Raw genomic sequence first — 11,292 nt, 5'->3', positions numbered from 1 at the left:
TTTTTTTGAGACAGGGTCTTACTGTCTCCCGGAGAGTGCAGTGGTGTCACCATAACTCACTGCTGCCTCGAACTCCTGAGCTCAAGCGATCCTCCTGCCTCAGCCTCCCAAGTAGCTGGGACTATAGGCACATGCCACCAAGACTGGCTATGAATCCCATTCTTGAGGGTTCTGCCCTCATGACTTAATCACCTCCCAAAAGCCCCACCCTCTAGCACCATCACACTGGTGATTAGGTTTTAACATATGAATTTTGGAGGACATAAACATTCAGACCATAGCAATCTCCAAAATCAAATTTCTGACTTTTCACAGAAAATCTGTTTCTTACATTGTTCCTCATCTCAGGAAATGGCATCTCCATGCTTCCATTTGCTTGGTGTCATCTTTGACTCTTTCTCTTACAACTCACATCCAATCACATATGGTGTTAACTCTACCATCAAACTACATCCAAATCTGACCACTTTTTCCCTAATTCCCCTGTGGCAGTACTCATTCATGTCACATCATCTCTCTCCTAGATTTTGCAGCAGTAATTGTTCTGAGCAAACAATTGTTTTCCCTGTTTATATTTTTACCCATCTCAAGAAAAGCCAGAATGATACTTATAAAATTATAAAACATAAGTCATAGTCGGATCAATCCCTCTGCCCTAAACCCTCCAGTCATTTCAGTGGCCCACTAGGTGCTACATGACTCACACCCTCCTATTCTGGTCTTTGCTCTTCCTCGAACCAGCCGGATTTGCTCTTGGTCCAGGACTTTTTGATGCGTACTTTCTGGTTGGAATGATCTCACAGAGGATGGCTTACTTCCAGTTACTTCAAGTCTTCATCGCCATCTAACACGCTACGTTTTACTGATTTGTTTATTGTCTGTCTCTCCCCATAATAATAAAAGTTCCAAGGAGTTTTGTCATTTTTTTTTTTGTTTACTTCTATATCCTTGGTGCTGTCCACACAGTAGGTACTCAAAAAATTTGTTGAATGAACATGTGGGCAAATATTTCCCCGAGATTGTCACGTCTATGTTTTCAATGTCTTCTGACACGCAAAAAAATCTATTTACATGCTGAAATCTGCTGGCTTAAAATTTTTTCCTTTTATTTTTTAAGGCCGAAATTTCGCCTCTTCAAGGATTGTTTTGATTTAATTTTCTATTTTATTACGCTTTTTATTGTGGAGAACTTCAAACATACAACAGAGTCATAACATTATTTCTCGACTGGAAATTTCGTCAGGGCAGAGACCTTTGATGTTGCACCATCTGCCACGAATTCAGCAACCTCAGGGAATGCGCTTCCAAGGAAAGAATTAATGGCACTCCGGGGCATGCCTCTCAGGTCCCCTCGACCGCCCCGCACATCTCAGGGGCCGTTTGCTGACTCAAGGCGTTTGTCCTGTTTTCTCCCGCCAGGCCCAGCCTTCCCGTGGACACTCACGCGGCCGTCTCCAGGCGCGGGTTTAGCCAAGGATACCAGAAGGGAGGAGCCCTGACTTCCGACTGAACAAAGTTTTTCCTCGGGGCCTGCCGGTCTCGGCCCCACCCGAGCCAGAGGTTGCCTCACGGACTAGGCCTCTCCGCCACCAGCGCAGATCGGGCGCGCGTTCCCTCCTCTCCAACCCTCCTTTCCCCTCCCCCCGGCTGTGGCGGTTGGTCGCGCGCCGTCGTCCTTCTCCCACCCCCTCCTCTAACGAGCGGGCTCCAGACCCTCTAGGATTGGCTGCGACTGAGCGCATCTTCTCTCAGACTCTCTGATTGGCTGCTAGACGCGCGGGAGGCGCGTCCCGATTGGCTAGGTCAGGGCGCCTGCGCGGCGGGGTTCTCGGTGGCCAGCCATTCCTGGGGAGGACTGCCGGTCGGTCGGACGTCTCGCTTGTCGCTTGGGGAGAGGTCCCGGCTCTCCGGGAAGGCGGCTGCGGCGGCAAAATGAAGATATTCGTGGGCAATGTCGACGGGGCGGATACGACTCCGGAGGAGCTGGCAGCCCTCTTCGCGCCCTACGGCACGGTCATGAGCTGCGCCGTCATGAAACAGTTCGCCTTCGTGCACATGCGCGAGAACGCGGGCGCGCTGCGCGCCATCGAGGCCCTGCACGGCCACGAGCTGCGGCCGGGGCGCGCGCTCGTGGTGGAGATGTCGCGCCCAAGGCCTCTTAACACTTGGAAGATTTTCGTGGGCAATGTGTCGGCTGCATGCACGAGCCAGGAATTGCGCAGCCTCTTCGAGCGCCGCGGACGCGTCATCGAGTGTGACGTGGTGAAAGGTAACGCGGGGGCGCGTTCGGGGGCGGGGGCGCGCTCGGGGCACTCTGCCTGTTAGCCACGCCCCTTACCCGGGGGTCGGTCACTGCGTGGTTGGGCGGGGTGGGGAAGTGCGCGGGAGCTGGCCCGAGGTGTTGGGGGCCACCCTCCTCCCCTGCGGTCCAGGCACCATTCACCAAGTGGGAGGAAGCGGCTCTGGGTGGGTGCGGCGGCCGCTGCGAGCCAAGCTACGGGCCGGGGACGCGCCTGAGGGACTTGAGAGTGTTCCGGGGGCGCGCTTTCTCCTGGTCTCCTGGGCCTGGCAACAGAGCGGAAATTGGGAAGTGACGGGCACAAGCCGGATCACGGAGCGGGGAAGATTTCGCCACTTCCCCACTTCCTCTCCAGACGTCGGTCAGATCAAGGGAAGAGGGAAAAGGTGGGGGCTGACGCCCCAAGGCCGCCCTCGTGTTCCCTCCTGGTGAATGCTCACAAGCGGAAGGTAACGGGGCCCTTGGACGTTTCTCGGGCTGGGATCTTTTAGTATTGTCTGGCATGGGTCTACTCATGGGCACACTTACTCGTGGGTACAGGAGGGGCCCCTTCCGAACCACTTTGGCCTTTCAGTATTAGGTAGGTTAGGCGTGGCAGCTCTGCGCAACTCCCTCAAACTTGGGTTTTTTCTTTGGGCTCAATTTCATATCTATCAACTGAAAACCCTGACCTTTTGCATGTAGAAGGAAGCTTATTTTATGAAGATCCCTTCTTCCTAGTCTTTACTTGCCAAGCCTGTGCCCCAGGGCAGTGTCAGTCTTTTATATAAGCTTGGTGACTTTGCAAGGGGACATACTCTGGCTGAGAGAGTCATGGGGAGGGGTATGTAAAAGGTCTTTGTTAAACATTGGCTGAACACGATTTACTGAATCATTAGTTGTCATTGCTTGAGTAGTCTAATCCTCTGGGCAGATCCCTAGTTTGCCTTTTGTTTGAGAAAAATGTGTCACCATAATTTAGGCCTGAGTAGAGACTCAGTTGACTTTTTTCATAGTTTGGGTTTTTATCCCCTAAGGTCTTTTTCTTTTATGTTGGCAGGATTTGGTGGGACAGCCCTTGTGTTTGTGGCCAGTTTCTGTTCCCCTTGGGAACAGATCAGAGTTAACTTTGCTCTGTCATCTTTGAGGAAGCAACCTGGGAGCTATCTCATGCCTTACTCCTGGTGTTGGATGCTTACCTACCGTACCCATTCATACTCTGTGTGAGCAGTTTTGAGGATAGGAAATACATGTGAGGTACAGGTGCTTATTTATTCCCACCAAGATACTTCATTTGCTGTCCTGGAAAGGCACATCTTTTGGGCCATTCCATATCCTTTCTATAAGTGGGGGGAAGTGTCCACTACTGGGAACAATTCCTTGTTCTGCATTAATACTGCATTCTATTTTCCTCAACTCAGGTTATGCAAGTCTACGACTATCCAGAATCGGGCTTTCCTGCTGGGTGCTCTGAGGCAGGCTGTATGGTGCATGGATTTTTGGTTTTGTTTAGAGTAAAAGAGTGGGGAGGGTCTCAGATTGGGTACTTGGCCAGCAAATGGAGAGAGTATATGAGTCTTTGAGACCTTTCTGTTTAATTGACCTACCAAGTTTCTTTTGTGGTTCTTAGGCTTGGTAACTACTGGATTGGGAGTCTAGAATCCAGCTCATATGATCAAGAAGTTTGCTTGCAGGTGGTAGAGAAAGCCAAAAAATTGCCCGAATTTGCTCGGGATTGACACCAAGTGACAGTGGGGGTGAAGTGCATAATAACTGCACATGGTTTTAGAACTCCTAGCTGACTTCCTGTGAGAGTTAGAGGGAAAGTTTGTGCATTTTGTCCCTTTGTAAACACTTGATTAACAGAAGTGCATTGGTTTTCTCAGGCAGTGGTATTTAGCTGTTATTGTTATTCTGATATGTAACACAGCTCCTCGTATACTTTAATGTAAGACACTGTGGGAAAGATTGAGCATCATATCCTCTACTGATGCCTTCTTATCTCTTTGAGATGAAGGAAGGTGAAGTTTTAAAGTTGAGAATGTAATAGAAGAGCCTGGCTGTATAACTAGCTTACTCATTTCTTGGGCTAGAAATAAATGGTCATTTGATTGAGTCTCCCAGTGTTGACTGTCACGTCTTTAAAAAGCATAGAAGCTTGATATTTATTGCACAGGACAACCAGCTCTGTTTTATTTCACAGGAAAAAAAAAACATAGTTGCTTGGTTACTTTCTAGGAGCTTATATATGATTTGTAGAGCAGAAATCACAACAGTGGATTGCAGGCACTCTCCACAGCTACATCCTGTTGGGTGTTCAAAGATGAACAGCTTTAGGAACCACACCCAGACCAGGGGAGGTCTGAAAGGCTAAAGAGGAAAATACCTCCTTTCCTTTTTTGTGCGTGACCGTTGTTTCTCATACAGAGCTGTATAGTTTCAAGTTAAAGATTTTTGGTCTTCTCAGGATAGGATAACTCGTTTTTCTGGATTTTCTTAACTTTAATACTGGGAGAATTGTGATGCCAACAAGCCATTAGAAGATCTCAGCAAAACATTACTTGTTAGTCCCAATGCAGTGATTTCCTTCAGAGGTTACCTTGAACTAGAGCTCTCCAGGGAGGTAGGTCCCTGGAGTTCTTCAGATTTCTGGTTTTTCTTCATTGTCCTAGCAGTAATTGGGTTTCTGGGTGTCTTTGATAGGACTAGGTCTGAGTTTGGCTGTTCACTGTGATGGGGCTTAGTTAGCTCTGATGTGACTGAGTCAGTTGGGCAACCTGTTAACACTTCCGTTATCAGGCTTAGAAACTCCCTGATATAATTTGGTTATAATTGTATCAGATGGCTATTTTTTTTTTTGGATTAGTTGTATAGTTGATCTGGGCAGTCAGTTGAATGGCACATGTGAAATCTCAATTTTCAAATTTTACCACTTGGTTTCTTAATAAAATCCAGCTAAGTAGGGAGTAGACAATGGGATGTCTAGATGCTTTGTAAACTCATGGAAGTTTTTGTTGTGTGTTTTTCTTAGTTCATTCTAGTGTCAGGAATTTGTGGATAGGATAATCAGGAACATTAGTATGGTGCCTGGAGGTTGCCCCCCTCCTCCAAGTTCCAGCAACTCTCCTGCTTTCTTTTCACTTTGAATGGGCCCTTGTGCTTGCCATTGCATTCTCCAGGTGGTTTTGCCATGGCCTGAGGGTTAGCTCAGCCTCTGCTTCTTTTAGAGATCTTAGACTGCCTGCTGCTATTTTTAGCTCACTCTAGCCAAAGTGAAGATGAGAAATCTGAGGACAATTCTAGTGCACCGTGGCTAGGCTAAAAGAAACAAGTGGCTTTTCACAGTCATTAGATACGGCTATGGCCATGGGAGTTTGGGGACTTAGAGTTGTGATAGTTGTTTTGTTCTTTTATCATCTGTGGCATGTTCTAAGTTTGCATGTACATAACATTGTGTTTTATTAGAGACAAAAGACAATATTCTGTAGGGAAATAAGCCTCTGGTTATTCTTAGGTTTGAATAATCATAATTCCTTATCATTCTATAGTAGCTAGTTATACAGGGTACTTTTGTATTCTCACTTCACTCTCCTAATTTTGAGGTAGGTAGGATAGATTTGTCAGGTAAGGAAACACAGGGTAAGTTCCTTAAGATCTTGTAGCAAGTCAGTGATATCTGGATCTAGAAATGAGGCCTTTTAGTTCTTAGCTTGGTATCCCTTTTGTGCTATACCACACTTTTGACTTCTATTAATTGTATTTTTATTCCCATTATTATGAGTTTGGTGGCATTGCCTTCAAATCCAGTGAAATGGACTTGTTCTAGAGGAGCAGCTTGAGAGGGCATCTGGTTTGTAAGTTTCTAAAAAATTGGGACATTTGTTTGGAGGCTAGTAAAAGAATTTATCTTGGAGAATGGAACTTTAATATTAAAGTTTTCATCTGGGTAGCTCTTCATTTCTTAAACTGATGTGATAGAGTTTGGATCCTGGTACTTGGATTCTGTCTTTAAGTAGCCACAGCTTGAGAATGGGGTTAAGTGTAGGGCTTTATTTCCTAGGGGTAGTATCCTGCCATTGTTCTTCAGTTCCTGCTTGCACTGTTTTGGTTTGTGAGTATGGACTTGAATGAGAATTTCTTCCCGCTTCTCCCCTACCTAAAGTTTTCCCCTTCTATGTGGCAGATCCTGTCTTAGATCTTCTCCCACCACTGCTCATTCAGATCTTACTGAGAGCCTCAGGGATAACCTGCTTAGCAGACCCTGCTAGCTGCAGTCATTGCAGCTTCTTGCCTTATAGCTGAGAAACCAGATTTGTCCTGCAAGCAGTCTGTTCTATAAACAGAAGCCCAAGGGGTAGGTATAGCTTTGTCCTGTAAAGAGGAAACAGTGGAGGATGTAATATGGCCTGGGACAACAGTGGGCTTGGGCTTGATCTCAGCCAGTAGGCTTCATTTCTGTTCCCATAACTCATTGGCTTATGTGGGTCCATCTTCTCCCCTTCTGAGCCTAAATTTTCAGTCATATTTCACAGTCCTGCCTTATATGTTGACTTCTCAGGGATAGACTGGTATAGCAAAGTGACATTGGAAGAGCTGATATTCTGGTCCTGGCTCTAATAATTTGATTTGGGGCAAGCCGTATAAAAACTCTGAGCATGCTTGCCCACCTGTAACATTGAGATAATGATCCTTTGCCCTGCCTACCTCATATCATTATTGTGAGGCTCAAATGAGGTCCTGTGCCTGGAAGTGCCTTGAAAACTTGGGAAATACTGTGAAAAAAGGGGCAGATCATATTGGAGGAATTTTGTGAACCGCTTGCTTGTTGCATTCTAACTCTCTTGCCTTAATTGGACCTGGGCTGAGAGATGGGTCATGCTAAAATGTGAGTGGTCTTTTCCAGTGTTTGAGAGCTAATCTTCAAAGGTGAACATTAAGTGTTTGATGAGCTTGGGTTGAGAATGCTGAATAATTGAGTGGTCCAGAAACTCTTTTTGCGTTTTGTTCTGCTGGTTTATACTTACAGGACCTGTGAAGAATTTTTATCCTGTGTTGCAGTTCATCTTTGCTCTTCCTTCTCTCACCAGGAAGTTGGGTGAGGTGGCAGGGGGAAAGGGGAGAATGGGGAGCAGGCTGTAGGCAAAGATGATTACTTGGGGCAATCAGAAGCTTTGTTATATGGGAGTCACATTTTATGACATACTCCTGGAGAGGAGGGTTTAGAGGCCTGGAGGTAGCTGGCAACAGCTGGGCGCTGTTGTGTGTCCAATTTGGGACCCATCAGGTAGCATGCCCTGCCCCCCTAATTGCTAACCCTCTGTCTGCTGCTTTATCAGACTACGCGTTTGTTCACATGGAGAAGGAAGCAGATGCCAAAGCCGCCATCGCGCAGCTCAACGGCAAAGAAGTGAAGGGCAAGCGCATCAACGTGGAACTCTCCACCAAGGGTCAGAAGAAGGGGCCTGGCCTGGCTATCCAGTCTGGGGACAAGACCAAGAAACCAGGGGCTGGGGATACGGCATTCCCTGGAACTGGTGGCTTCTCTGCCACCTTCGACTACCAGCAGGCTTTTGGCAACAGCACTGGTGGCTTTGATGGGCAAGCCCGTCAGCCCACACCACCCTTCTTTGGTCGCGACCGCAGCCCTCTGCGCCGTTCACCTCCCCGGGCCTCTTATGTGGCTCCTCTGACGGCCCAGCCAGCCACCTACCGGGCCCAGCCCTCAGTGTCGCTGGGAGCTGCCTACAGAGCCCAGCCTTCTGCCTCTTTGGGTGTCGGCTATCGGACTCAGCCCATGACAGCCCAGGCAGCCTCTTACCGCGCTCAGCCCTCTGTCTCCCTTGGGGCCCCATATAGGGGTCAGCTGGCTAGCCCTAGCTCCCAGTCTGCCGCAGCTTCCTCACTCGGCCCATATGGTGGAGCCCAGCCCTCAGCCTCAGCCCTCTCCTCCTATGGGGGTCAGGCAGCTGCGGCTTCTTCACTCAACTCCTATGGGGCTCAGGGCTCCTCCCTTGCCTCCTATGGTAACCAGCCATCCTCTTATGGCGCCCAGGCTGCCTCTTCCTATGGGGTTCGTGCGGCTGCTTCCTCCTATAACACCCAGGGAGCAGCTTCCTCTCTAGGCTCCTATGGGGCTCAGGCAGCCTCCTATGGGGCCCAGTCTGCAGCCTCTTCACTAGCTTATGGAGCTCAGGCAGCTTCTTATAATGCCCAGCCCTCAGCCTCTTACAATGCTCAGTCTGCTCCATACGCTGCACAACAGGCTGCTTCCTACTCTTCCCAGCCTGCTGCCTATGTGGCACAGCCAGCCGCAGCTGCTGCCTATGCCAGCCAGCCAGCTGCCTATGCTGCACAAGCCACTACCCCAATGGCTGGCTCCTATGGGGCCCAGCCGGTTGTCCAGACCCAGCTGAATAGTTATGGGGCTCAAGCATCGATGGGCCTTTCAGGCTCCTATGGGGCTCAGTCGGCTGCTGCGGCCACTGGCTCCTATGGCGCCGCAGCTGCCTACGGGGCCCAGCCTTCTGCCACCCTGGCAGCACCTTACCGCACTCAGTCGTCAGCCTCATTGGCTGCTTCCTATGCTGCCCAGCAGCATCCCCAGGCTGCTGCCTCCTATCGTGGCCAGCCAGGCAATGCCTACGATGGGGCAGGTCAGCCGTCTGCAGCCTACCTGTCCATGTCCCAGGGGGCCGTTGCCAACGCCAACAGCACCCCGCCGCCCTATGAGCGTACCCGCCTCTCCCCACCCCGGGCCAGCTACGACGATCCGTACAAAAAGGCTGTCGCCATGTCGAAAAGGTACTGTATGCCCCCCCGCCTCTGCCCCCAGCTGGGGCTTAGGGCAAGGGGCTGAGGTTGGCATGGGAGGGAAACTGGAGCCATCCACCCCTCCCTCGGTCTTCTCTCCTTTATTCCCGTGGGATGTCCAGAGGCCGAGGGGAGTGGTGTCTGTGAACTTTTCTGGTCACCAGGGTCAGGTGGAGCATAGGGCTCAGCCTGGGGTGGTACCAGCTAGTCAGGCTGGGAAAAGTGTCTCCTATCTAGGCTAGCCCAAGTGCCATTGGAGCTACTGCCTGCAGGATTGTGGCCCATAGCCTTTCCCACTGTCTCAAGGATCCTTAAGCCTGTTACGTGGTTGTCCTGGCTTTGGTGGGGGTGGGTGTGAAAGAGTAGTCTCTTTGGCACTCAACTGGCTGAAGGCGAGTTTATGAGGTGCGTCCACTCTGGGAACTTGGGGACCTTGCTTTCGTCCGCCGTTCTGTTGATAAACAACCAAGGTCTTTCTGTGCAGGGCCCAGGGATGGGGATGGATTGTTTGTGGTTTGGGAATGTAGACCAAAATCCACCTTGGCCAGTTTGTAGGGGAGGGCTTCAGTGGAGGGTTTGATTTCCCACTCATGTGAACCCAGGCTTGATTTCTTGGCCTGGATAGGGTGATGAGCCTTCTGACAAAAGGAGACCAATCTGTTGGAGACCAGTCTGATCACACCCTCCCTGTCCCCCATTGGCATCTCCCCCATGCCCACCTGGAGCTCTCGCCTCAATTGTCTCATTCACCAACTGTCTTCTTCTCTCGACTAGGTATGGTTCCGACCGGCGTTTAGCCGAGCTCTCTGATTACCGCCGTTTATCAGAGTCGCAGCTCTCGTTCCGCCGCTCGCCGACAAAGTCCTCGCTGGATTACCGTCGCCTGCCCGATGCCCATTCCGATTACGCACGCTATTCGGGCTCCTATAATGATTACCTGCGGGCAGCTCAGATGCACTCTGGCTACCAGCGCCGCATGTAGGGCCATCCTGGGGATGGGGTACCACAGGGAGGGAGGGAGAGGAGAGGTGGGTAGGATACAGACCCAGGTTATAACTACTCTGGCCCATACGTCTCCCCGTTGCTCCCTGTTGCGGTTTTTCATCCCCTCTACCATGCGGGCCTTCCCCAGGAGATGATCCTTTGGAGTGTTCGGCAGTAACCTACTTTGTTCCTTCGCCTCAGCAGCAAATCTTGCTACTGGCTCTAGATCTGCGGTTTCCCTTTTACCCTGCCTCCCATCTCCCCAGAATGGGAGTTTCTTTTATGTTTTTATTTTTTCCTGGCTCCCTTTTATTTTTGTGCGCGATTATTTAAGGTCGTCTGGATGGGGAAACAACCTGCAGCTGAGGTCGTCGGCGCCTTTTTCTTTTTAGTTGTGAGGGAGGCCAGGAAAGGGTTAGCTTAACCATTTCCTATGCGCCAAGCTGTGCCAGCAGTCCAGGGGGCCCTGACCGTCCCTCTGTAGACTGTGTTGAGACTGAGTTCCTGTTGGGACAGTCAGTTGGTATGTGTCCAAATCCCTACTGACCACTGATGTTCTAGCTGATGGTGAGCGGCACAGTCCCACTTCCCCATCTCCCCAAGTAGGTGGTATTAGAAAACCTTAATTTTTTTCCCCCTTTTGTATGGACTACAAATAAAACTTGGGGCAATTTGCAGTTTGGAAACCTGGTTGTCATTGTCTTGATTGCACTCAGTGTCAGAGGAGCCAGTTTGACATCCAGGAAGACATGACAGCTAGAGGGAAGGCAGCCAGAGAACCCAGGGCAGGTGAGGAAAGAGGCTCGGTTGTGGGAATGAGAAGGATTTCCCTGCGGCCCAGAGGAATCTAGCTCTTCGCCGTCCTATTAGCCTGCCATCTCTGAGACTGGAGAATCCAGACCAAGTGGCTTGGACTTCCTTAACCCTCAGCTTAATCACACCAAAATGCAATAAATAATGCCCATTTTCCTCTGCCTATGCTTGACCATTTTCCCTGACTTCCCCCAGTGCAGAAACAACCTGCGCTCCAGTGGGTGGTTTTGGGGTTTGGCTTCTCAAGAAGTGGAGAATGGGCTGCTTTGGTGTTTACAAGACTAGTGGATCCTTTAGGCATTGGGCTTGAGTGAGTGCTGGGGCTGGGACCCTGAAAGGGGTGGAGGTGATGTCAGTATCTACTGCCCTGTGGTTGGAAAGAGGAGGGGTGGGGGAAATTTGAAGCA

The 11,292-nt window shown here is 50.0% G+C and overlaps 1 protein-coding gene across 3 annotated transcripts; it reads left to right on the top strand.

Annotated features, from left to right (window-relative positions):
• Positions 1-1,490: 1,490 nt before the first annotated feature.
• Positions 1,491-10,758, top strand: RBM14 (RNA binding motif protein 14). 3 transcript variants are annotated; one of them, XM_045558387.1, is made up of 3 exons: positions 1,491-2,269; positions 7,615-7,725; positions 9,863-10,758. In XM_045558387.1, exons 1-3 carry the CDS (start codon positions 1,933-1,935, stop codon positions 9,883-9,885), a joined length of 471 nt encoding a protein of 156 aa, XP_045414343.1. In that variant the 5' UTR covers positions 1,491-1,932; the 3' UTR covers positions 9,886-10,758. The 3 variants fall into 3 exon arrangements, with proteins under 3 accessions (XP_045414343.1, XP_045414341.1, XP_045414342.1); XM_045558385.1 differs by having other exon boundaries at positions 1,528-2,269; positions 7,615-9,079; XM_045558386.1 differs by lacking the exon at positions 1,491-2,269 and adding an exon at positions 2,346-7,373 and having other exon boundaries at positions 7,615-9,079.
• The last annotated feature ends 534 nt before the right edge of the window (positions 10,759-11,292 follow it).

The sequence above is a fragment of the Lemur catta genome, chromosome 7 (assembly GCF_020740605.2).
Source record: "Lemur catta isolate mLemCat1 chromosome 7, mLemCat1.pri, whole genome shotgun sequence".
Classification (NCBI taxonomy): domain Eukaryota; kingdom Metazoa; phylum Chordata; class Mammalia; order Primates; family Lemuridae; genus Lemur; species Lemur catta.
Note: the sequence above shows the minus strand (reverse complement) of the source record. Positions and strands in the feature narration are given on the sequence as shown.

Excerpts from the sequence above, each read along its gene's own strand:
- RBM14 (XM_045558385.1), top strand. The coding sequence starts at position 1,933 with ATGAAGATATTCGTGGGCAATGTCGACGGGGCGGATACGACTCCGGAG. Across the intron at positions 2,270-7,614 it reads CGAGTGTGACGTGGTGAAAG|ACTACGCGTTTGTTCACATG; the intron begins GTAACGCGGGGG and ends CTGCTTTATCAG. Across the intron at positions 9,080-9,862 it reads GCTGTCGCCATGTCGAAAAG|GTATGGTTCCGACCGGCGTT; the intron begins GTACTGTATGCC and ends TCTCTCGACTAG.